Source organism: Paramormyrops kingsleyae, chromosome 4, assembly GCF_048594095.1.
Source record: "Paramormyrops kingsleyae isolate MSU_618 chromosome 4, PKINGS_0.4, whole genome shotgun sequence".
Lineage (NCBI taxonomy): Eukaryota > Metazoa > Chordata > Actinopteri > Osteoglossiformes > Mormyridae > Paramormyrops > Paramormyrops kingsleyae.
This window is the reverse complement of record NC_132800.1, coordinates 42,472,429-42,498,205: the sequence shown is the minus strand read 5'-3', so window position 1 is coordinate 42,498,205 and position 25,777 is coordinate 42,472,429. Positions and strand designations below refer to the sequence as shown.

The window sequence follows — 25,777 nt, the reverse complement described above, 5'->3', positions numbered from 1 at the left end:
AACACATTCGTATTGAATAAAAATGCACTTGGCCCACAGACATTTTCAACTGCTGATTTTTTATTTTATTTTTTTAATTATAACTATTTAGTTCAATTTTAATTTTTAGCTCTTAAAAAATTTGGACCTCTCAAAAATTTGGTGATCCCATATCTTGCTGGCCCTAATTGGGAGTGCTCCCCAGACGAAGACGTATCCACTCAAGACAAACTCACATGGACAAGTACGTGCAGAACAGCACATACATCCATATGGAAACTGTAACTCAAGGTGATCCAGTTGTAATCCAATTGAATGTGAGAGACCTATGAACAAACAGACAGACGATCGCGATCTTTCTTGTGTCTTTCATGTTCATTTTTAAAGGATCAATATCCCAATATCTCTTCCCAGTAGCCGCAGTGCCCCTTGAAGCTGTCCAGTAACGTTATACTGCCGGGACAGCTGGTTAGTGAGGGGAAAGAAGTGTATTTTCATATTGATTGATAATATGTTTTGTAATATTTCGAGACTTATGACCAAGACAAAATGGGCTCAAGACCGAGACCAGTTTGAGAGGTCTTCAGGCCAAGACCAGATCTCGAAAAATCTGGCATCACCTCCCTTGACTTAAACTACACACACCTAGAGATGTAACCCAACATACTATTTGCCTTTTTAATTGCTTCCCCAACATACACCGAGGTCTATCACCTTCATTTTGGTTGAACCCATAAAATATCTATACTTTATATTTCTGTTCCTTGCATGGATTACCTTACATTTGTCTACATCAGCCCAGCCACTAATTAATTCAAGATCCCAACTGTATTCTCTGTGCTGCTATTTCAGTGTCTACTGCACCCCCCACCTTGGTGTTGTCTGCAAATTTAACCAGTTTACTGCATGTATTGGTGTCAGTATCATTAATGTAAATTAGGAACAATAGTGGTCTTAAAATTGAACCCTGCGTTACCCCACTATGAACGCAGGCCCACTGTGACATTGTGCCTTTAATAACTACTCGCTGCTTCCTGTCAGTTAACCAGTTTTTGATCCAAGATGCTACAGTTCCTAAAATCCCTGCAGCTTTGAGCTTAAGCAAGAGCAGTTTGTGGGGGGAAACATCAAAAGCCTTCTGAAAATCTAAGTATCACATTGTAGGCCTTTTTGTGGTCAATTTCTCTTGTAGTTTCCTCAAAGAACGCAAGTTGATTAAACAGGATCTACCTCTCCTAAATTCATGCCTATCCCTCAGAATGTTATTTGAATCTACCATTTCCATCTGGATTATAGCTTCTATTACGTTTCCAATTATGCAAGTTAAACTAATTTTAATTAAACTAATTGGCCTATAGATTGCTGGATTACTTCTATCCCCTTTTTTGAATATGGGCCTTATATTAGCATGCTTCCAATAAGAAGGTACCGCACCAGCAGATAAGGATTTCTGAAATAGTATTGGTCGGCAAATAATATCCTTCATCTCTTTTAAAACTATAGGTAAGATGCCATCAGGGCCCTATGATTTATTTATTTTGAGCTTAGCTAGGCTTTGTACCACATCAGCTTCAGTTATATATATATATTAGTCATAGACGACGCTGGATTAGTAATAAGAGTCAGTATGTTACTCATGTCCTCTACAGTGAACACCCGTGCAAAACAATCATTAAATTCATTTACTATATCGATTTCATTTTTAATTATTAGGCCCTTACTATCCTGAAAATTAGTGATTTCACCTTTTAGAGCTATTTTGTCATTACAATATTGGAAGAAACTTTTAATGTCATCCTTAGCCTCCAATGCAATCTTCCTTTCTACATTCCTCTTAGTGAGTCTAATGTTATTTTTTTAACTTAACCTGTAGACTTAGATACTCCTGCTTTATTCTGACATCATTAGTTATATTCCACTTGTGGAACAGAGCCCTTTTCCTCCTGACTTTATTCTTAATTTCCATAGTAAACTACCTTTAAGGCTAATAGGATGTTGGGTTACATCTCTAGGTGTGTGGAGTTTAAGTCAAGAGAGGTGAGGCTACGATTATACAATTCCTTGGTGAGACCTCACCTAGAATATTGTGTGCAGGTTTGGTGACCATACCTTAAGAAGGACATTGGTGCGTTGGAAAGGGTGCAACGTAGGGCTACGAGAATTATTCCTGGTCTTAGAGGAATGTCTTATGAGGAGAGGTTAGCTGAGCTGAATCTGTTTAGCCTTGAGCAAAGGAGAATAAGGGGGGACATGATCCAGGTATATAAGATTCTAACAGGTCTGGATGCTGTTCAGCCAAATGGCTACTTCAAAATTAGTTTAAATACTAGAACTTGTGGCCATACATGGAAATTAGCGGGAGAACATTTTAAAATGAATTTGAGAAAGCATTTCTTTACACAGCGTGTAGTGTATGGAATAGTCTTCCTGCTAGTGTAGCGCAAGCAAATACCCTTGGTTCCTTTAATGCAGAGCTAGATAAGATTTTAACAACTCTGAGCTATCAGTTAAGTTCTCCCCAAATGAGCTTGATGGGCCGAATGGCCTCCTCTCATTTGTAAATTTCTTATGTTCTTGGTTGCAGTTTCCTAGATTTAATTTTGCTGGAAACAGGTATGAAATCCTCTTGCATTTTGCAACAATGTGCTTTTAAAAAATTCCCATGCCTCTTCAACAGTTTTTTTATTTAACTCCATCCAGTTTACGGTTTCTAGTTTCAGTCTCATACCATTAAAGTTAGCCTTCCTAACATTGTATATTTTTGTTTTGGACTTTGCTCTTCGGACGTTAAAATTAACCTCAAATTTAATCATGAATGTTATGATCACTACTGTCCAGTGGTTCTAAAACCTCTAATTTTCCAATCCTATCCTAGTTATTAGAGAAAACAAGATTGAGAATGGATTTTCCTCTGGAAGGGGATTTAACAAACTGAGTAAAAAAACAATCCTGTACCAATTCCAATCTCAATCTCAAGTTCAAGTAGAGCTAGAGACTGTGTCCCACTGTATCCCACATAAAATTAAAATCATCCATAACCACCACATAATGTTTATTACTCATAATCCTGATATCATCATATAGCTTTCCTCTGCAGCTACATTAGATGCTCTATCACAAACACCAACAATTAGGCCATTTGAGTTTTTAGCCTCTAGTTTTATCCATACAGCTTCTGTACTTATATTTTTTTATCAGTGAGCTCCCTTGCCTGCAAATGTTCTTTTACGTATACTGCAACACCATCTCCCTTCTTGCCTATCCGGTCTCTACGGAATAATGTGTAACCATCCATATTATACTCTTCTCCATTATTGTCACTCAACCATGTTTCTGTTATTCCTATAATATTGTAAGAGTCTGATGAAATAAAAGCTTCTAAATCATGAATTTTGTTTCTAATGTTCCTAGTGTTTAAGTACAGACAGCAAAGGGTAGGCCTTTTACTGTGTCCACTTTCATTATTATTTAGGGCTTTCCATCTCCCCCCACCTATATACTTAACTAACCTCCCTGCCCCCCAGTCCCTAGTTTAAACACTTCTCAAGTACTCTACACAATCACCTCCCCAATACACTGGATCCCCTCTGGTTCAGATGAAACCCATCCAGCTTGAACAGGTCCCACCTGTTCCAGAAGGTCCACAGATAAGTCACCTAAAACAAAGTAACAACAGTTAAAAACAGTAACAAGATTTTAATTGAACCATCAATGGTTCTCTTCTGTGGCTGCTGATTCAGTGCAGAGTGAATCTGAAGCTTCCTCCTATCCTAGGAAGCACAGGGCCCAAGGCAGGGGACAGAGTGGATGGTGGGGGTCCAGCAGGGGCTCACACACTAGGAGCAGTTTGTTTTTGGTTAGAAAGTCAAAAATGTGAAACTACAGCTTGAAGCATCCAGCCTCCATACTGCTGGTTTACACTCTTGGGAGTGAAGGACAGAGTGGGGGTATTTGGGTATTACTGCATGCCTGATTACACAGCACATGAATCAAATATTCAAAGAACGGTTTGTTTATGCATAAGGGCTGAGCATCCAATGAAAGCACAGGTGTAAGCAGTATTGGAGCAGTATTTCTCACAAAGCAAGAACCTAATAAGACAACTTTTCCAATCAACAAAAACTAAAACAATAAAAGTATATGAGAAAGGAGGTCAAAATTGAGCCTCATCATAGCATAGTGGCACCGTGGGTAAGGTGCTGATTTCCCCATCAGAGGGTTCAGGGTTCAATAGTGGATTTGAATGGGATGCCATGTTGATGGCAGAGGTCACAGAAGAATGGCTAGACTGGTTCAAGCTGACAGAAAGGCAACAGTAACTCAAATAACTACTCCTTACAACCAATGTACCAAACACATTTGCACTTCTTCTTCACTGCTTATTATGCTGCACACTTGCCATCTTTTCACATTACACACGTATGCCACTATCACTATCAAGTGTACCGTGTTGCCTGTGTGCACTGTATGTTTATTTAGATGTACTTTATTTAACACCCTGTCACACTCTGTTATGTTTGCACTGGACAGTTGTCTTTCATTGTTTGCACTGAACCACAACCAATTCCTGTATGTTCACATACTGGCAATAAAGAGTCCCAAGTTCTGGAAACGCTGCACTACTGGCTGGAAGCCCCTCCAGGTCAAATGCTGAAACAGGTGAGCAAAGGAACACAGCGCTTTCAAAACCGTGTTTTGCAGTGCAACATAGACACTTATACACTAAAGGATCATGGTGACCCTGGATGCATACAATGAGCGTGGAGACATTTATTAAAAATAAATATACTGGCCCAATGCAATGCTGCCCCCGTGTGGACATGTGAAGAACAACACACCGAAGATGTCAGTGATGGACAGTAGGTGTTCGTAACCCCTGTCCCTGGCCAGTATTCCTACAGGCCATGGATTGCCGTAAGTTCACAGGAGGGGTTAACTAATTTGCTAAATTAAATTTGATATTTTCAAGCCACGCCTTTTTTCTTACGACCCCTGATGTTCACTAATTTTGATCGCATTGCAAAAACTTAATCTTAAATCTGTCCCGCTGACAAAAATGGCACAGAATAAGGAAGGCACCCATGCTGAACCCTTCGAAATCAAACAGGCCGATATGAGAAACACATTCATGTTGCTGCAGGTAACAAATTCACCTGAAAAACAAGCATTGTCCCTTTTAAATTAGAAAATCTTTAATAATCAACTTTATATATTTACAAGTATCTACATGATGTACTAACAGTTATTATAAATAAGAAATTTTACATTTTACACACAGCTCCAAATTGCTATAAAATCAACCCTGATATCAGTTTGGTTATTTAGTGAGAAACAGTCACGGTTTGTGCTACAGCTGCTGAAAAATGTCACAGGCCTCCTCTCTGAGGAGATAGAACTGTAAACATTTGTATAAAGTGAGCCCAACCACCCCACCACTCTGTGAAATCTAAAAAAACAAATAAAAGAATAATAATAAAGAAAATGATAGATCACTATGGCCAGTGTCACTGTCATGCAATGTCATTTTTGAAGGTCTTTCCAAGTCTCTGGTGGTTGTCAGATACGCCAGGTAACAGCAGTGTCCACAGGAATGAGGATTGTTAAAAATAAAAAAATGTAAAATTAAGAAAAGCACCCTGAACAGAACATGGGTGGATTTTTAACACTGTGCCACCCACGGGACCAATCTAATCAGATGGCAGAGGTCCCATCATGCCCAAGGATGTGGCTGATATTGTGGGCGGGGCGGTTGGGCTGTTTCCCGGAGTCCGAGGATGATGTGTTGCTGAGAGACAGCAGCGGGGACATGGGCATGGTGGAGCCATCGGCTGGCATCGCTGTAGCGATTTCAGGAAATAGAGAGGTTAGGTTGAAATTGGACAGATGCGGGGTGATGGCCGAGGAGTTGGTGATGGGCATGGGGGGCATGTCGGTGAGGAGGGGGAAGCTGGCCTGTGCGAAGCCCACTGGCCGGGGTGGTGACAGGATGGAGCCGAAACGGTTGTTGAGCGGCGGCCCAGGGGCCTTCTCTGTGTTGGGGCTGCTGAACATTTGGTTGGGGAAGTATTGCAGCTGGATGTCACTGGGCAGGCTGGGGTGTGCCGCGGGGGAGTACGAGGGGTAGAAGGAGGAAAGTGGGGCTTGTGGCTCCACCGGCAGGATGGACGGGGTACGGGCCGTGCTGGACTGGCTCACCGGAGGCATGAAGGTGGGGTTTGTATTGATGCCGGGGGCATTGTCTGGGATGAAGGAGAAGCCGAAATTCTGGGTTAGGTGCTGGTCGGACACCAAGCCATCGCTCCCCACCTGCACGCTGTCAGCCATGAAGCGCACAATACTGCCCCTGCGTGCGTCACCCCCTGGCTGCTGCCGGCCCAACAGGACGCCGCCCCCTGTGGGCAGGGCCAGGTGCCCCTCGCTCTCAAACGGGTTCCCGGGCCGCAGAGTGCTGGGTCGAGACCGCTCTGTGGGTCGCAGCTTCCCACTCTGGGTGTCTGGGCCCAGGTGGCGGGAACGCTGGCTGACTGCATTCAGTGGCCGGGCCACTGTGGGGGGGGCAGCGGGGAGACTGGATTCGACGCTGCTGTGGGATGTGGGGGGGTGCAGGCCCGCCCTGACCCCTCCACTGTGCATGTTGCCTCCGATTTGTGCATTAATGTGCCCCTTGCTGGTGTCACTGAGCCGCATGGCAGGTGGCTTCTGTACGGGGGGCACGCTGGGGCTGCCAGCCTTAGCCTGCAGGTCCCCCCCTGGGGTGCCCGACACACAGCCATAGTCCATGCTGACAGGGGGGCAGCACTGTGGAGCCCTCTGGTGGCCCACCTGCTCTACCTGTGGCACCAGGAGGCTCTGCATGAAGCTCTGCTGGCAGCTGTCGTGGTCTCGCTGGACCCCGGTGCCCACAGGCACCCCCTGCTGGCCAGGGTATGGCCCCCGAGGCTGCCGGTCCCCCGCTACGCTGGATCCCATCCTGAAGCCTTGCGTTTGCACAGATCGGTGTGCCGTTGGGCCAGGCTTAGAAGCCTGTGCTTCAAAGCCGGCCAGCGTGTGCTGTCCCCCGCTCAGAGCTTTGAAGGGGGCACATTCAGATACACGCTGCAGGTCCCCAGGCCCCGGGTGCTCTGGAGGAAGCCGTCCCTGTGGGTTGTGGGTCCCTTTCCCTCGTGACACATCCAGGTAGGGGCGCATGTCCGGCTGGTCCTGGGCAGAGCGAGGGGCCTGCAGGGGAAGCCCCAGGCGCTGCTCACCACTGGACGAAGACTTCCCAATGAGAGCCTCTGCAGAGTAGCTGGAGATGCGATGGCGCTCCTGCCGCGACGGGGCACAAGTCATATCAGAGGAACGTGACACAGTGCTGCCAGCTTGTGGGGTCAACTGTTGTTCCAGAGACCTGGAGCTGATCAGCCTTTGCATGACACTGTGGCTCTGAGTGACCTGCTGGTCCTGCCGTGACTGTTGCTGAGGGTGTAGGAGGCTCTTCTCTTGATGGCGGCTACCAAAGTGCTGCTGCTGCTGGAGATGTTGTTGGATGTGTTGGTGCATCGAGTGGGAAGCCTGTGGCTGTGGTTGCTGTTGTTGATGATGCGGTTGTTGCTGTGGTAGCTGCTGCTGTTGCTGATGATGTTGTTGCTGTGGTTGCTGTTGATGATGCTGTTGTTGTGGTTGCTGCTGTTGTTGCTGATGATGCTGTTGCTGTGGTTGCTGCTGATGATGCTGTTGCTGTGGTTGCTGTTGCTGATGATGCTGTTGTTGCTGTTGCTGCTGATGATGCTGTGATTGCTGATGGTGCTGCTGCTGCGGTTGCTGCTGTTGTTGCTGATGGTGCTGCTGCTGAGGTTGCTGTTGTTGCTGATGGTGCTGCTGCTGCGGTTGCTGCTGCTGTTGCTGATGGTGCTGCTGCTGCGGTTGCTGCTGCTGTTGCTGATGGTGCTGCTGCTGCGGTTGCTGCTGCTGTTGCTGATGGTGCTGCTGCGGTTGCTGCTGCTGTTGCTGATGGTGTTGTTGCTGTGGTTGCTGCTGCTGTTGCTGATGGTGCTGTTGCTGTGGTTGCTGCTGCTGTTGCTGATGGTGCTGTTGCTGTGGTTGCTGCTGTTGTTGTTGATGGTGCTGTTGCTGTGGTTGCTGCTGTGGTTGCTGCTGTTGTTGCTGATGCTGCACTCCATTCTTCTCCACATGATGCTGCTTCTGTGTAAGGCTAATGATTGGTGCTTGTTGACCTCCTCGGACCATTCCCCGCTTTTTTTGTATGTGTTGATCTTGCTGCAGTACCCTCTGGTGGAGGCTATGAAGCTGTGTGGGGTCAGGTTGGATCAAGTGGTGCTGCAGCTGGTACAGATGTTGCCTTTGGCCTTGAAGCTGCTGCTGCTCCTGTTGCTTCAGGTAAGGGTTTCCTGTTTGGTGGTGGCCAGTATTGCCATGTTGACTGCGACTTGGCTGCAGATGCTCCTGCTGGAGCACCTGGGAGCTGCAGTGGCTATCGGTTTGCCTTAGGACCGTGTTCATGAAGCTATTCCCGGGGAACAATGGGCTGATCCCATCTGTGGAGTGAGCTCGGTTGCCGGGAGCAGATGAGCTTCCTAAGCTAGCAGGAGGGTGCCCAGGCATCACCTGCACATGATCTGAAGACACAGCCTTCATGTCTATTCGGGTCACGGCATTGGCAGAGCAGGGCTTTGGCCTCTTGCTGCCTGATACCATCATGTCATCCTGGGCGGTGCGTTTGGGCAAGTCCTTCATGCGGCGTTCGGCACCCGCTGCCCTCATGAGGGCTGTCTTCGAGGGAGTCAACTCAGATAATTGTCCCGAGGCAGAGCAGGGTGGGAGGAGAACAGGGGGCTGGGTCATAGAGGGGACCACAGGTGATGGCGCTGATACCTGCTGCGGCAAGCTTGGTGAACAGGGATAGGGCTGACAGGAACTAGTAGGCCTTATCAAGTTATTAACACTGAGGCTACCGGCACTGGGAGAGTGGGAGGACTGGGAATGGGCCTGGGAAGACTGTGGGTAGGAAGCAGCCAGAAGCTCCCTAGCCGGTGCTTCTAGAGACTCAACAGAGACCTCAGAAAGAGGCCTAGCTGCTGTAATTTCGCTTGCTTTTGGCAGCTTGGGCTGGGATCCTGTTGACCTCTCCTTGGAGTGGGAGGTCTGCTGAGCTTTTGTAAGGTCCCAGTCTGACGTGGGACCTGAGGAGAGACCTGATGCAAGGCCAGGTGTGGGACTCTCCATCCCACAGCTTCCAGATCTCCTCCCGGGACTGTCTTGTTCAAAGATAGCTCTGGCAGCCATAGCCAAGATCTCTGCTTGTTCCGAGGTAAAGGTGAAGGTGGCAAAGGAGACTCCAGGTGCACTCACTCCATGGCAAGGGGGAAGCATGGACGCCACAGAGAACCCACGAGCACCACCAGGCCCAGCTAACACAGGGGACTCCGTCTGTCGGCTGGATAGCAGAGGCTGCCCAAGAGTGTCCTGCTCCATTTCACACACATGTTGTGGTGGAGCCGAAGCCTTCCTGGACAGCTCATCTCCTCCTCCTGGAACCCCTTTATCTGTTCCCTCATCAGATAACCTGTGTCCACTGGGGTCACTATCTCTTCCAGCAGTCTTCATGCTTGGCTCAGTAGGAACAGTATTACCCTGGGGCGATGCCAAAGACAACATTGTGGGTTCTAATGGGGAAATCACAGTCTGAGGAGGAGTGGACTTTGCGCACTCAGTGAGTGGAGGAAGAACGTTTGGAGCAGGTGAGGAAGTGAATACTGAACACGGTCTTGTAAGGGTAGCCAAAGAAGAGGCAGTAAGTGCTGGGCGTTCGTTAGCCAGGGAATCCTGAAGGTCTAAAGGATGACTGACCGATGTGCCCGTCAACAAACTCAACCCAGTAACTGTAAAGCTAGAACTGGGCACTTTGTGGTTACCAATAGTGGAAGCGTCATTGGTAACTAGAAGTTTACTCACTGTGGAACTCACAGGAGAATCTATGGGTCTACTGATCGAGGAACTGACACAGCTCACAGCAGGTGGGAATTCCGTCAAAGTCGCACCGGACACTACAGGTTCACTCACTGGAGACACCGTGGGTCCACTAATGGTGAAGATGACCACAGATTTACTACATTCTGAAGAACCTGCAGTAGATGATATGGATTTGCTCTGAGCAGGACTCTCACTAGTAACTGTAGGTCCATTCAGTGTCAAAGTCATATGGCTAACGGCAAAGATACACTCCGGAGAACCTGAAGTGGAAACTATGGATCTACTAGCACTGGAACTGGCACCAGAGCCAGAGGTTCCACCCACTGTGGACGTGACACACTGTGCATTAAGTTCCTCAGACTGCTGAAGGGCAGGTTCTGTAGACCTGGCAGAGGAGCACCTTTCTGGCATGTCGGTTGATGTTGAAGGCTCTGTCGACTGGATTTGCTTTTCAATTGCAGGCAGAATCTGACCTGCTCCCATTCCAGGATGAGGGAGAGAATCATCCCTCTGTCTGGGTGCCATTTTCTTGGTTGAAACACCCTTCTTAGAGGCAGGGCGTCTTGACTTAGGTTTCGCTGCTAGGGTTGGCCCGGGTTTCCTCAGTAATACCTTCACAGGGCCCCCAACTGGACTGATAACCGAAGTGGTAGAGGTGGCTAAAGCAGGACTACAATTTACTGCTGCTGTGGTGACGGGAAAAGGAATCGGGGCCAGAGGATAGGAGGGCGGGGTCACATTGAGTTGTAGGCTCTGATTGGACACATTTGAAATACTCTGGTTGAGATCGGCGAGTGCCCCCAGGGTGTGCAGTGTGAGGTTGGTGTTTGGGTCCTCGCTGGTTGTAGGCTGGACAATCTGCAGGGCAGTCTTCACAGATGACCCGGCCGGTGGCTTCACTGCCTGCAGAGCGAAGACCTGCCCATTCACTGTTATGGTCTGGGGTGCCTGCATGGGTGGTGCTGGGCTAGAAGTGGGTGGAGCTAGTGGTCGTGGCAGAATGTGCACCAGATGCTTTCCGCCGACCGTGTGCACATTAGTAGTGGAAGCCGGACAGCTGGACGTAACAATCTGCTGTGTTAGAGGAACTGCGACCGGGGCCCCATTCACACTGGGGTTCTGCTGTAGGGAGTTCTGATTATTTGCCTGAATGATGACAATGTGCTGGCAAGATGATTGATTGGCTAAGCCTTCCCTGATCACTGCCTGTGGTGCAGGTGGATTGGCTGGCTGGAGGATGACCACTTTGGTGTTACTGGAGGTTTGGGGAGTGGGAGGCGCTATGCTGCTCCGCATCTGCAACACCTGCATGGTCTGCATCAGGGGCAGAACTGTGGGTGTGGCCTGGAGTGGGGCCTGTGCAGTGCTCTGCAGCGGGACGTGAACAGGGGGCGGTAGCGGGACCTGCATGGAGGTCTGGACTGTGACCTGAGGGGGGCCCAGTACAGGAGGGGGACTCTGGACCTGGGCTTGTGCCAGCACAGGCTGAATGGAGGTAACAGAGCCAGTAGGACACATGAGTGCCCCCTGCAGGCTATGTGCGGTACTGTTGCATGTTTGTGTGGGAGAGGCAGTGCTGCCTATGGCGTGACAGAAAGGCTGCACACTATTTGGGCCCAGCTGCAGCGTTGTCCACGTTGTTTGCGTGCTTCCGGTGCTGCCAATCCTGAGCGCATGGCTGTCCCCAACACTCTGGGGGAGGGTAACCGTGCTGAGTGATCGGGGGCCCTGTTCCGGGGCAACTCCAGCAGAAGAGTCCAAGGCCAGAGTCCTCAGGGCTGACTCCTGAGACTGTGGTGTGGAACCAAGAGCTGAGGGCAGGGTGGGGACTGCGAGAGGCCCCAGAGGGAGAGTGACCTGGGATGCAGGGCCATGCGTTGCCGTGGAGATTGAGGGCAGGGGTGTGGCCAAGCTAGTTGCCGACAGGGGGCAGACTGCCGGGACGGCGATGTAAGACACTGCACCGGGCAGCTTGGAGATGACGTGAGGGTCACTTGCGTGTTGCTCCACAGCCATGAGACCTGGAACAGGCACGAGCTGGGCCGCAGGAGAGGCCGGGGGGTCCTGTAAGCAGAATTTGGTCCTGGATGCAGGTGCCACACTGCATGCAGGCTGGTTGGCTATGATGTCACCAGACCGTTTCCCTGCGTTCTGGCTGGAGGCAGCCGGATCCTCCCCTGCGGGGCAAAGTACGTTCCCATTGGAGTAGACAATTATGCCCTCGGGGACCAAGTGCGCTGGGGTGACCTTGGAGAGCCGGGTGCGGCCCAGCCTGCCTTTCCAGTGTACTGTGGGGTCATCCAGAAAGTTGATGCCATTGGCCTTCAGCAGCTCCATGTAGTGGGCGCTTTCCTTGCGGAGCTCGTCCAGCTGGCGCCGAAGCCTCCGGATCTCCTCTGCTGCAGTGGAAAGACAGATGGACGGACAGGCTTAAAGCATGGGGCAGATACCTTGTTGTGCAGGGCTAATTAATACATAGCCTATACCAGGCTACAGCCTAGGGACCCAGAGGATCCCAAAGAAGTTAATCCGCCCCTGGTGCTGCGTAAATGTGGCTCCCGTCTCAGAAAGATGCAGAGTAACCAAAACCTGCGGTTAATGCCAAGTTCACACTATCTGAGTCGTCAGATCATTGTACTGTCATAGTTTATACACTACATGACTGATCAGCAACAGGGGGTCACACATCTTTAGTATGATATATATATATTCACACACACACACACACACACACACACGCACGCACGCACGCACACACGCACGCACACACGCACACACGCACACAGTCGTGTAATCATATCTTTTTGGGGACCGCTCTTTCATTTCTATGGGAAAAATGCTAATGCTAACTATGACAACCATAACCCCTACCCAGCCCAAACCATAACCATAAGTAAACCAAACAAAATACAAGAGTCTTTGCATTTTTAGTTTTCACTACAGTCACGGATTTTTATAAAATAGAGTTTTCCCATATGGGGACCAGGAAATTGGTCCCCATAAGGTAAGTGAACAACTACAAATGAAAATATAAGTCAAATAAAACAAGTTTTCTTTATAACATGGAAAGAGAATGTAACAGTACATGCCTGTCATCCTACTAACTGGCTGTGTGGTGATGGCATCCGTCAAATTCTAGGTTGTCCATTAACTTTAAATGCATTAGTCAACTGTCTCATCAACTGCTTCAATAGCTCATTAAATATCTAGCACTTGTCTGGTGATCCATATTATATTAGGTGGCTTTTTGTAGGTCAGTAGCAAGATATTGTTTGTGTCTGAAACATTGATTATGGGTGGCAGATGTCAGCTAACAACAGAAAAAGGATAAGTAATTGTCGGAGGAGAAGTCTATGGTTACAGAGTGATTGCCGGGAAAATGAAAAATCTTTTCTGCACAGCTGCTTATGCCATCAAGAGGCACCAACAAGCTGGACCTAATCTGAACAGGAAGAGGACTGGTAGAGGACTGGTAGGCCTCGATCCACTTCTAATGCACAAGACAAGATCATAGGAGTCACCAGATCATGTAACAAAAGGTTAAGTGCACCACAAATCAAAGCGCAGCTGAATGAATCTCATGGCACCAACACATAACTTCAACTGTCCGCAGAAAACTGAGGGAGGTGAGACTAAAGAGTTTCAGCCAAAAAGCCACTTTTGAGGGTTCCTAACAAGAGGAAAGTGTTTATTTATATGGGCCAAAGAACACAGAAGTTGGTGTGTAGAAGACTGGTATGAAGTGCTATGGACTGAGAAATTGAAGTTTGAAATCTGCAGTTCTTCTAGGAGGTGTGATGTGTGTTGAGAAGAGAATGCTGCCACAGTGCATAACGTACCACTGCTAAGCATGGAGGAGGCAGTGTGATGATTTGGGGATGCTTTGCTGGATCTAAAGCTTGAAATCTGCGTAGAGTGACTGGGATTTTGAATCACAAAGGCTACCATAGCATCCTGCAGCGACATGCCATTCCATCAGGCAACAGACTCAGCGGTCAGACATTATTCATGCAACAGGACAATAACAAACATGCCTTCAAAGTGTGTCACGGCTATTTGGAAAAGGAAAGAAAAAGAAAGGAACCTCATGGCCTTGCCACCACAGTCACCTGACCTGAGCCCAATGGAGCTAGTTTGGGATGAACTGGGGTGCGTTTTCCAAAACCATAGTTGCTAACTATGTTAGCAACTTTCGTGGTTCGAACTATGGAAGTACGACGCAGGTGTTTCCGGAAACCATAGTTCGAACTACGGAGGTAACGATACTGCGGACTTGCGTAGTACGATGCATCGTTAAATGATGCAGGTGTTTCCCGAAACCATCATTCAAATGACCATTCGCAAACACTGTCGTTAAGTTGTGTAATTCGAAGTGTTCGTAGTGTGACTGAAACACAATGAACTGCAATCAACGTAATTACAGATGGAGCGTCTTTCACAAAATGCAGTGTTATAGCTATAAGTTCTTCTGTTTATCTGTTTACCACTCCAAGAAGCGTCACATTATTTTGGCGTGATTGCTATTTTTCATATTATTGGTGTTATGTGACTGACACAATAAATTTATGACATATATATTATATATATATACACTCGCCTAAATGATTATTAGGAACACCATACTAATCCGGTGTTTGACCCCCTTTCGCCTTCAGAACTGCCTTAATTCTACGTGGCATTGATTCAACAAGGTGCTGAAAGCATTCTTTAGAAATGTTGGCCCATATTGATAGGATAGCATCTTGCAGTTGATGGAGATTTGTGGGATGCACATCCAGGGCACGAAGCTCCCGTTCCACCACATCCCAAAGATGCTCTATTGGGTTGAGATCTGGTGACTGTGGGGGCCATTGTAGTACAGTGAACTCATTGTCATGTTCAAGAAACCAATTAGAAATGATTCGAGCTTTGTGACATGGTGCATTATCCTGCTGGAAGTAGCCATCAGAGGATGGGTACATGGTGGTCATAAAGGGATGGACATGGTCAGAAACAATGCTCAGGTAGGCTGTGGCATTTAAACGATGCCCAATTGGCACTAAGGGGCCTAAAGTGTGCCAAGAAAACATCCCCCACACCAGCCTGCACACTGATAACAAGGCATGATGGATCCATGTTCTCATTCTGTTTACACCAAATTCTGACTCTACCATTTGAATGTCTCAACAGAAATTGAGACTCATCAGACCAGGCAACATTTTTCCAGTCTTCAACTGTCCAATTTTGGTGAGCTCGTGCAAATTGTAGCCTCTTTTTCCTATTTGTAGTGGAGATGAGTGGTACTCGGTGGGGTCTTCTGCTGTTGTAGCCCATCCGCCTCAAGGTTGTGCGTGTTGTGGGTTCACAAATGCTTTGCTGCATACCTCGGTTGTAACGAGTGGTTATTTCAGTCAAAGTTGCTCTTCTATCAGCTTGAATCAGTCGGCCCATTCTCCTCTGACCTCTAGCATCAACAAGGCATTTTCGCCCACAGGACTGCCGCATACTGGATGTGTTTCCCTTTGCACACCATTCTTTGTAAACCCTAGAAATGGTTGTGCGTGAAAATCCCAGTAACTGAGCAGATTGTGAAATACTCTGAGGTGTTCCTAATAATCCTTTAAGTGAGTGTATGTGTGAGATTATTATATATTTATATGCTATTACACGACCGTGTATTTGTACATGACCAGCTGTGAAAGTAGTTCGTGTTGCGCACGACTCGCAGCGAGTCTGATCAATCAGCGCTGGAACCATTGTAGTTCGAACTACGGAAGTCCCAACTAACTAACGTGGTTGGAACTACTGTGGTATCGCGGTTTTGGGAAACAGTCGTACTTCGGATGTTGGTTAGTATGAACTACATAGTACGATGCATCGTTAATGCTAACTTCCGTCGTTGTTAGAGAAACACACCCCTGGACAGAAAGGTAAAGGCGAAGCAGCCAACTAGTGCATCACACCTGTGGACAATGATCCAGGAGCGTTGGAAGGAGCTTAGAGAATAGGATTTAATGTCCATGGAGAAAGAATGCCTTGGATTTGCTCTGCAGTTAACTGCTAGAGGAGGTTACTCTGATGAATCAAAGATATGACATTTTCTTATAACGGCACTCAAATGATGAAGATACTGTAAATTTATTTATTAGCAAAGAATATCGAGTCAATTGAGTCTAAGTAACATGCAAATGTAGAGAATCTTAGTGTGTGCAAACACTTTTGATTGGACGTATATCTCAAACCACAAATAACAGTAACCGTAACCGTAAACATTTACTGAATACCTCTTCCTAGAAGACTAAGAACAGTTAATAAACAAACTGAACTTTTTACAACTTTTTAAAGACCTCTCCCAGGTTTCCCCTCACCCATGTCTTGCGCTCTGATTGGCTGTAGCTCATCACTGCATTCACTGCTAGTCACAGCCAGGCTAGAACACTTTGCATGCCACAGGATTTGCAGTCACCAGCAGGTTCTGAAATTTATCCTGCTAGATATCTGACATATATCAACGATGCATCGGTGACTCTGTTGGGTTGCATATTCGAACAGTTCAGAAACAGCAATCAAGTACTGTTCCCACGATGGGGACTTTTGTTGGCTCCAAAAACTGTCTGCGAGCCGGAAAATTGAAGCTAATATCATGTAATGTGAACTTAGCATTCACAGCACAACACTACGACTGTGTCTACCACACGGGATTAAACCACCAACAGAAGAGCCGCTTCAGAAATCATGCAGATTTTATGAAGCCTACAGACTAAAAAAGCAGCCCAGGCGTGGGCTAGGGGGCCCCGGGTGACATATCCGCGCTGCCTTCCGACATGGAGAGCTTTCCAGAAGACCCAGACGCACTGAGATGTGGACATACCTTGCACCTTGTCTCCACCATTGAGTAGAAGTGTGTCGTTCTGCTGCTTCAGTTCTGTGATGTAGCGATAGGCCTGGTCCAGAATCATGTTCTTACTCTGCAGCAGAATTCAGACATATACAAGTCACCCTGGGTACCAGCCCTGCATTAAGGTACCTTTGGGTACCAGCGTTCGGGTCAGGGGCAGACACAAGGGAATCAGACTGGGTACCAGCCCCATAGTGGGCTCACCCTTGGGTACCGGAATTAGAAGAGAATTTTAGAATTAATTTCAAATTTAGTGATCAGTGGTCATTGTTGACACACCACAGCACACAGTGCACAACAACGAAATGTGTTCTCTGCATTTAACCCATATGTAACGTTGTGACATAGCAGGAGGCAGCTAATTCAGCGCCTGGGGAGCAGTGCTTGGGGGCAGTACCTTGCTCAGGGTACCTCAATGGTGCCTTGCTGGTCAGGGATTCAAATCAATTTTTCAATTACGTGAGCCCTTCCCTAACCATTAAACCTCCACTGACTGCGAGATGGAGGCACTGCCTTGCCTGTTTCAGGGCTTGGGAGCAGGGGAGGAGCTCGCCAATGCGGTTAATTCCAGCGTTGATCTTTTTCTTCCGATGTCTCTCCACTGCAGGCCAAAGAGGAAATACATCATCAGCCACCCCTATACAACAAAATCCCCACAGTTCCTCCCCTGCCATCTCTCACACCTCCAGGGCTTCTCCCCCATCGGCTCACACACCCGCAGGGCTCCTCCCCCATCGGCTCACACACCCCCAGGGCTCCTTGCCCACCGGCTCACATACTCCCAGGGTCCTCCCTCTTCTCATAACTAACACCGTTTAGTGTGATACTTACCAGCATTGTGTGTTTCCTTGTTTTTCTTCCTGTAAGCAGAGAAACACAACATGTCTTCTCAGCACTGTTATGACAGCATAGCTCCTTCACTAACACATGGGTCGTTACATCAGCACTGTCCTCCCAGTTCACTCCACTAGAGCACAAACTAGGCAGAATGTTTTAGAGAAGCTGGGTCCCATCTTCGCTACACCGGTGCTGACACAGCTATTCAGCCCTTGGTTACAGGAGAGAAACCACTCACCTCTGGGGCTTGTGAGGACGGCTCGCATTCTCTGTCATCTCTGGCATCCTGATACACACTGTCCGTCTGCATGACACACATCATTTAAAGGGACTCACAAGGCTACCAGAGAAAGCATTCACATTCTGTGAAGCATGAAGCCTTTACTTGTGTCGTGGGGGAATATGGAGCCAAAGGAGAGATTGGGGAGCCCGGCACGTGTCAGACCTCTGTGCGCTGACCCCATTTCATCCCCCCAATCATACACATGATACAGACAGCTGTCCTCCATGCCCAGACTCACCGTTCATCCACAGGTCACTCCAGAGGGGATGAAAATGCTTACGTCATGGCCACTACGCCCACTCAGAATGAGGATTGGATAGATCCCACAAGATCTGGACCTAAACACAGCTACGTAAACACAGCAGGGGACAGGGGGACATGGGGACAGGAGAAATCGCTGATTACATCTTCATATCTCATATCTCCATCTGCCTCAGGCTCTGTGTGGCTATGGTCAGTGTCAGCATTAAATATGAAGCTGTGTAAATTCTTTTTTATCAGCTTGAGACCCTCCCTAGTCCTGCCAATCTGAGCTTGACCTCACACTGCCCTGCCCAGGTGTCTGAATACTGCCTCCTCCAGCTCACATGTTAATACAGCACCCAATAAGTTAAGCGTTTTAAAGCAATGCTAATTTGACATGCACACCACATAGATTAGATTTAGCTGACCAGAGCTTAACTCGCTCAACTATGACCATGACCACACACAATGGCCAATTTTCCTGATCTTGACCATAAACATACAGAGGCAGATCCTGACCGCTGAGGCACTGCGTGGTAACGGCTCTGATCACACACCCTGTGACTGACAGCAAGCCAGGCAACCGCTTGCTCTCTGCAGCCTTAGAGTCCGGGACCCTTTCATGCAGGTATTAAAGCGACTGCCGTGGAGAACGACGCGGTCATTTATGCTCATATATGTTACAGTGCGGGGTGCCTGGAGACACAGACGGCCCCGCGGAGATGGCAGGGCAGCAGCCCCCCGTCAACCCGATGACCACAGCCGCGAAATGTCCGCCTCCCAGATGCGCTGCATCCCTAACCCTAACCCTCCGCCGCAGCGGCTCCCAGGTCGGCGAACAAATACACAAAAGAAGGGACTGGCCGAACAGACCGTGCATGGAGACGAAGCACAGGGCGGAACTGCGCGCACAGCCGAGTAACAGGGTGCAAAGGGGCTACTAACCTGCAGACTCCCCATTTTCACGACCACGTCCCTGTCAAAACTTTGGTTTTCCTTGGAAATCAACACTCTGCTCAACCTACACCGATTCCTGCGATGAGAAAAAGAAGGCGGGACAACAGGGAAATGACCAATCCTGATCGGGGAACAGTCGTTAACATCCAATGAAACAGCAAACTGTGGCCTCGCACGAACTACGAATATTTAAACATGACGTATATGATCGACGTCCTAGTTCACCAATAGAGTAACAGCTTTTCCTGTATTGCCACAGTCATCCACCAATGTACGCAGTGTGGGGCAGACCTTTCAACGAGAAGGATGGGATAAGAAGGATGGGTTGAGATTTAGAGGAAGTGTTTTAGAAATAACATCCATGTTATTTTTAAAGGGGAACATACTAAAGTAAATCGCTAGGGCAGAGCCAGTCTAACAAAACCATTTAAGGGAACTAAGTATGGACAGAATATATATTAAATGGAAACATGCCGTCATACCAACCGAACTGTGCAAGGTTATTTTATATATTAAAACGTATCAAATTTAAATTAATGTCAAGTCAGGCTCTGTGCCTGAAAGCTGTTCTCTTCTGAAGCATTCATTGGCTGTACAAACTGTGCAACACCTGTAAATCAGCCCTTACATAGCACTGCAGGACAGCCTTGTTGAAGCTGTGTAATGAAGGACAAGCCTACTGAACACATTAAAACTCTGCAAGGCTCATAGTAGATGTGTGCAGACACTCCAGAGAGCACACACTTAACAGAAATTCCAAGACTATTTAAATCACAGGATCCAGCAGCTTCTAAGCTGTGGTCACTGTATGCAGTTGGGAGTTGCAGTCAGAGTAGCATGCAGACCAGTATTGACCGTATACTGTGTACGTGGCTGAAACATGGATGAGCGCAAAGATCAGCAGCAGAGTTCCAGGCCTGTCACCTTCTAGACACTAAAACACTACTGCCAATCACTCAGTGAGCATCTTCATATACAACCCATTACCCAAAAGAAAAAAAACACAAGATCATGTGATGTAATGCAAATAGTACTCTTTTATTTAGAGGTTAAAAAGTCTTAATATAGAGCTCCAGAAAAAGATAAAATTCTTCAAAGAAAAGAAAGATAATGTATCCCATGCTTTCCTTACAGCAGGAAGGGTGAGAACCCAGTTCAGATGTGCTAACGGTGTGGGTTCTCTTGGGCTTGGCTTGAGCCAAACTGGTTCTCCAATCAGATGCAATGGGGTTCACACACCTACAGTTGAATGGGCGCTGAGAACCGGGGCTGACTGTGCAACTTGCCATAATGGGCCAAGCACGCCCAGAACTGCAGAATCAAACCAAATCTGCCTATTTCACTGACCTTAAATTGTGGCCAATTTTTGACTGGGACTCAGCCGACCAATGTTAATCAAGCGTACCATGAATCTTCAGAGCCTGCACGGGTCCATCAACATGAGCATTGCCAGGCGTTTGTGCAGCTATCCAATCAGCGACTGCAGATGTGGGTCACCGGTCAGTGACGGTCCCAGTCTCATCTGCACACGTCACAGGGCAGCAGAGGGCGCTGGTGTCCTGCTACACTTCACATTTCTAAAAACCTAACCCTGTCAGAACTAAAATTACACCCAGGAAAACCCTCAAAAACAACTCAAGGTCCAAATTTCAGGGGCAATTAAATAACAAATCAAGAAAAACATTCAGAAAGTAAAAGTGCAGGGCGCCCAGCCATAGGGACACGGATACTCTGCTCAACTGAACACAAACCCTCCACCAGCAACATCCCCATCTGCACACAAGAGGCGCAGTCCACAAAAGCGGCCAGCAGCCAGACACTGCACCGGAGCAGAAACCCGTGTGATAAGGACAAGGACTGGGTCTGACTGTCCCTTGATTGCCATGGGCGGGGGAGGGGGGAATGGGGGGCTCGGCATGCCAAGTACGGCTCTGAGGTCACAAGACAGAAGCAAGGGCCTTCGTTTTGATTCCCTAACTGCAACGTGACCCCCTTTGATAACTAAAGAAATGCGCTTCGCAAAAACCGAAACTGGAAAACCTTCACCGCATGAGAGGAGAAGCAGCCTTTAATCCTTCCCTCTGGAGCACTTCTGGATTCTCAAATCTCTACATGAAAAAAAAAGAAATTAAATGTAACCCCAACATTTATAAGGACTCCTTTTCTGCAAAATAGAATGTAACCATTTTTCTGAGTATTTTTTCTGTTGCATGTCCATTGGAAAGTGGTAATTGATCATCCAAGCTGTCGCGTCCGGCCCGATGGGCACCGGTCACTGTTCCTTTTGGGGTGGGCGCAGCAGTGCCGTGTCGGCGGCATGGAGCGTGGCGCCACGCCACACCTCAGTTAGCCTTCTGCAGGTCCCCTCCAGAGGGCATTGGCTGGCCAGTCAGGTTCTTCTGCAGGACATGAGCATCAGCAGGCTCTATTCTCTTGTAGTAGTTCTTTTTCGTCTCGATAATCTCAAAGCCAAACTTCCGGTAGAAGTCAATCGCTGACTCGTTGCTGATCTGGACGTGACTGTGGAGAGAGTGTAAGACTAGGTCAGCCTTGTTACTGAGGGGACTGGACATGGAAGGGACATCCCAAAGGTGTTAGAAGCTTTTCGTAAATTTATCAAGCTCTCAGATTATTTTAATGTACAGGGAACAATCTGACACTAGAGTTAGGGTGTAGAGCTTCAAGGGCTCAAACTATCAACATTCTGACTTTGTTACTGTATGGTTAAGAAGATTAAGAAAGCAGAGTCCACCACTGAGCTGACGGCAGCCCCAAACTCTGAAGCTCTGCTCAGGCCCCATAATTAACACATTGCAATCCACAGATGTGCCTGCAGTTCCTCTATCAGCCAATCAGATACCAATCTGTTGACGGTGACTTTGTTTTAAAAAATGTACATCCCACTGGGGGTAATGTCAGGTAACATCTGCAGAGCAGCTTTGAGGTCCAAGCCTCCAGAAGCTTCTTACAGATAGATATTGTCGAAGGTGCCATCCTTCTCGCAGATGTTCAGTACATGGTTCAGCATCTTCGTTCCTGCAGAAAAGCAATGCTCCTCAGGCACTGGCAGTAAGCATGACCCAATCCAATCACACAGCTTCACAAGGAGGACAGTAATACCTGAAGCACGACCCCATCCAATCCCACGACTTCAAAGGGAGAACGGTAACCCTGAAGTCATCCGTCCTCCCCCCGAACACCTACCTATACCCAGGCGGCGGTAGGGGGCGAGACAGCCCAGGGTCATGATGTAGAGCCGCTTCTGGTTCTGAGAATGGTCCACACGACAACACACTGCTCCCACCGCAATGTCATTGAAGTAGGCTGTTACACAGATGTCAGAGGTCAACCAGGACATCTTGGCGGAATGGGACGATGCATTTTGCCCAGAGGGGGGCCAGGGGATGGATGGGACTCACCGAGCTTGGCAAGCTCGCCCACCTCCAGCACATCCTTGTAGAACTTGTCGTTGTAGCTGACAGGGAAGATGACCTGGTTGAGCCGCTTGAGCTGCTTGATGTTGTGAGGCGTCACGTCGCCCAGCTCGATCCGGCTGCTGGAACAGAACTGTACCGCTCAACCAGCATGAAAGAAGGCAGCTTGAGGACCGACCGGCACCACGTTGGGGGGGGGGGGGCGGTTGTCAGAGTAGGACATGCTGGATTATCACACTGACCTGTATATCACGTTACCAGCAGCAAACCCGTTTTGGACGCAGCATTCGTGGAGCTGCAGATGGTGCGAAATGACAGCTGTCCTTAGCGCACGGACGGCGGGGCCACGGCGCGGGAGCAGAGAGATTATTTTTAGGGCAAATGACTACAGTAAACGCCCCCCTTCCCCCAAAATGGACAGCTGAAAATCACAGGTCATCCAGCGCTGGAACAGTTTACCGCTCTGCGGAAATAACCTCCTTTCGCAGTTTACCGCCTTTAGAAATTTAGGATTTTAAGGTTACCAGGTTAATTGTTTTTTCAGCAGCCAAGCCGCTGTGCGATGGCGCCCTCTTACTCCACGTGTTCTCCTGGGCCGGACTCTCGGTTCTGGGAACACTCAGCGGCCGCACACGCACTTTTCCCCCGGCAGTGTCCCCCCAGACAGAGCGACGTTACGGTGCTCGAGCGGCACATGGCGACCCGGCCACGCGTATTCGCTATCGCGACCAACCGGCCTGCGGGACCCCCGTAGAAGCGTCGGCACACAAAGGGGAGCGAGCCGGACATGTTAGGCGGCCGGTGGGCGAAGGGCCGGCCGCCAGGACCCCGCCATCCAGCACGGCGTAGAGCCACAGGGCCGAACGGAGCGCCGCACCGCGGAGCATACGCAAGAGGCTGCTGCCTTCAGCAGATTCCGTCCTCCAGCGCCGCCGCACGGAGTCCTCCGCCGCCTCCCCCACCCGCCCGGAAAAACGGGAATTAAAGAATCGTCCTTCCGCCGAGCGCCACCGCGGCCGCATTACTCACCCTTTCATGTCGAAGCGGGGCGAGTCGCGGCTCCCTATGCTGCGGTGCGAAGCGGTCGGTGCGAGCGCTCAAGTGCAGAGTGAGTCCGGGCTCCGGGCGCCTCCCGCTGCAGCTCCACATGGACGGGCCGCCGCACTGCCTCCGCGGCCCGGGCCGCCCCGTCAACTCTGACCCCGAGCCGGCGCCGACGCAGCGGTAACCCGAAAACGTGTGTAGAACAAAACCCAAGGACAGGCGAGAAGTCGGAGCGACGCGACAATGAGCGGGGCGGGAAAAAAACGGGCGACCGCGCGGAAAATAAACATTTAATTCTCCACTCACGGGGCCGTGACCTTTGACACCGGCCGGTCGGGTCGTGCGCTTCGGAACGGGCGTCTACTTTCACGATTGCCGCGTATAAACAGTGCGCGTATTTGCTATGCATTATGACGTACATATTAAAATATATATAAAAATAAAATTAATAATTTTGTACGCAACATTTGTGTGCGTACGTCACGGCGTCACGTGACCTTACGAGGTCCGTCTCATTGAAGGATCGTCTTAAAAAAGAGAATAAATCGCACACCAAGACCGCTTACTCGGCTCATGAATGCGTAATGTGTCTGTGATAGTTTTGATATGTAGTCATTGTTCCATTACAACATGATCATACTGCTTGGAAGCACGATGAAAAGGGGGTGATTTTTAAAATGTTACATCTCTACAGTAATGCGAATTACTTTTTGCGGGGCGGGGCAAACCATTACACACTGATTTTTGGAACGAAGTCGTTTAATTAAACAACGGGCAACAACGACACGAACCCCTGTCCTCCAGCATACGTGTTTCGTAATCATGAAAGTAAAGATGAAGATGTGCGGCCATTTGGGCTCTGCGATGAGAGTCGGCCGGCAGAAACAGCCAACTTATCCCCCGTGTCCGCCTTCAGCTCTTAGACTTCGGAGTAATCGTACTTGTATGTTAGAATCAGCGCGGCGATTCCAGGGGCACTGGGGCGCTAGGCAAAAAAAAAAAACTCCAAGGGGCACTTTAACGCACCCCACCCGGCATGGTAAAATTTATGACCAAGTCTAGATTAATAATGTCACCAAAAAGAATTTATTAAACACGATTAATTTATTACTTTACTGTTAAAACAATACACATATAAAGCAGATTTGTCGTTGCAATCTAGTATTCCAGCTCGGGGGCCCCAGGCAGTTGCCTGCCTTGTCGATCCTGTCCCTACGCCTCTAGTGAGAAGGAGAACAAAGAGATATTTAAAGTTCAGTTACAGAGTTTGTCCTTTATGGATAACAGAGGACCTGCCGAAATGAGAAGCCACCTTTTCATTGGCCTGTACTACGAAGCAGGGTTACTGGCTTATCGGGGTAATGTCGAATTTAAGGTACCACAGTTTGTTGTGGTTTTTCCTTCTCCGCCAAATCAGAAGTCAGAAGCCGCTGGTGTAGATCCAAATTCAGTCTTTATTGAAACAATGAAGTTACAACCAAGGCCAGACAAGTTCTTATTTAACAATATCTCGTCACTTGAGCATCATCATTTCTTCAACCATTCACAATCATTGTTTTTTCCCTTAATCCACATCCCTATAGGTGATAAGTTTGTCCATCATTTCTTTTACTATTTGGTCCCTTGGCTGAACATAATGTTGGTGGCGCGACCATCTCCACTTGGTTTTTAAAAAATGCTCAGCTGTGAACTTCTGGTGAACTCAGGCGAATCCCTTCCTTCAGCAGTAAACCATGGCAGCTTCAGCTTGTTGCACATTGACCAATTAGAGCAGGGGTATCAAACTGCAGTCCTGGAGGGCCGCAGCCCTGTATAGCTTAGTTCTTTCCCTGTTCCACCACAAATGATTCAGCTCAACAGCTATGGGGTAATTAGCACAAGAAGTTGAATCAGGTGTGTTAAACGAGGGGAAACCCAAAAATGTGCAGGGCTCCGGCCCCCCAGGACTGATATCTGACACCTGTGAATTAGAGGGTTGATAATATATGTGTCCTTTAACATAGTGATAAAATATACGCTAATAAAAGTGGATATTCATAAATTCAGAACTAACAAAGTAGCTAACAAAAAACTCAGACTAATACAAGGTGCAAATACATACTCAGTTGATTACATGGTGTTGATTACATTATAATGTTTACATTGTAATGA

General features: G+C 48.2%; 2 protein-coding genes across 3 annotated transcripts; both read right to left on the bottom strand.

Moving 5' to 3' along the window:
- Window positions 1-5,146: 5,146 nt before the first annotated feature.
- On the bottom strand, window positions 5,147-19,247 carry LOC111861001 (basic helix-loop-helix domain-containing protein USF3). The gene is made up of 7 exons (XM_072711367.1): window positions 19,137-19,247; window positions 18,187-18,296; window positions 17,904-17,969; window positions 17,660-17,688; window positions 17,347-17,429; window positions 16,802-16,898; window positions 5,147-12,350 (listed from the first exon to the last, which is right to left on the bottom strand). The coding sequence occupies exons 3-7, from the start codon at window positions 17,948-17,950 to the stop codon at window positions 5,671-5,673; spliced, it is 6,936 nt and encodes a 2,311-aa protein (XP_072567468.1). The 5' UTR covers window positions 17,951-17,969; window positions 18,187-18,296; window positions 19,137-19,247; the 3' UTR covers window positions 5,147-5,670.
- Window positions 19,248-20,167: 920 nt separating this feature from the next.
- Window positions 20,168-23,900, bottom strand: naa50 (N-alpha-acetyltransferase 50, NatE catalytic subunit). 2 transcript variants are annotated; one of them, XM_023845214.2, is made up of 5 exons: window positions 23,612-23,900; window positions 22,568-22,701; window positions 22,353-22,472; window positions 22,118-22,184; window positions 20,168-21,668 (listed from the first exon to the last, which is right to left on the bottom strand). In XM_023845214.2, the coding sequence occupies exons 1-5, from the start codon at window positions 23,617-23,619 to the stop codon at window positions 21,491-21,493; spliced, it is 507 nt and encodes a 168-aa protein (XP_023700982.1). In that variant the 5' UTR covers window positions 23,620-23,900; the 3' UTR covers window positions 20,168-21,490. The 2 variants fall into 2 exon arrangements, with proteins under 2 accessions (XP_023700982.1, XP_023700981.1); XM_023845213.2 differs by having other exon boundaries at window positions 22,568-22,704; window positions 23,612-23,898.
- Between the last annotated feature and the right edge of the window lie 1,877 nt (window positions 23,901-25,777).

Excerpts from the sequence above, each read along its gene's own strand:
- LOC111861001 (XM_072711367.1), bottom strand. The coding sequence starts at position 17,950 with ATGCCAGAGATGACAGAGAATGCGAGCCGTCCTCACAAGCCCCAGAG. Across the intron at positions 17,689-17,903 it reads CGTCCTCACAAGCCCCAGAG|GAAGAAAAACAAGGAAACAC; the intron begins GTGAGTGGTTTC and ends CTCTGCTTACAG. Across the intron at positions 17,430-17,659 it reads CAAGGAAACACACAATGCTG|TGGAGAGACATCGGAAGAAA; the intron begins GTAAGTATCACA and ends TTTGGCCTGCAG.
- naa50 (XM_023845213.2), bottom strand. Across the intron at positions 22,185-22,352 it reads CTACCGCCGCCTGGGTATAG|GAACGAAGATGCTGAACCAT; the intron begins GTAGGTGTTCGG and ends GCTTTTCTGCAG. Across the intron at positions 21,669-22,117 it reads ACCTTCGACAATATCTATCT|TCACGTCCAGATCAGCAACG; the intron begins GTAAGAAGCTTC and ends CTCTCTCCACAG.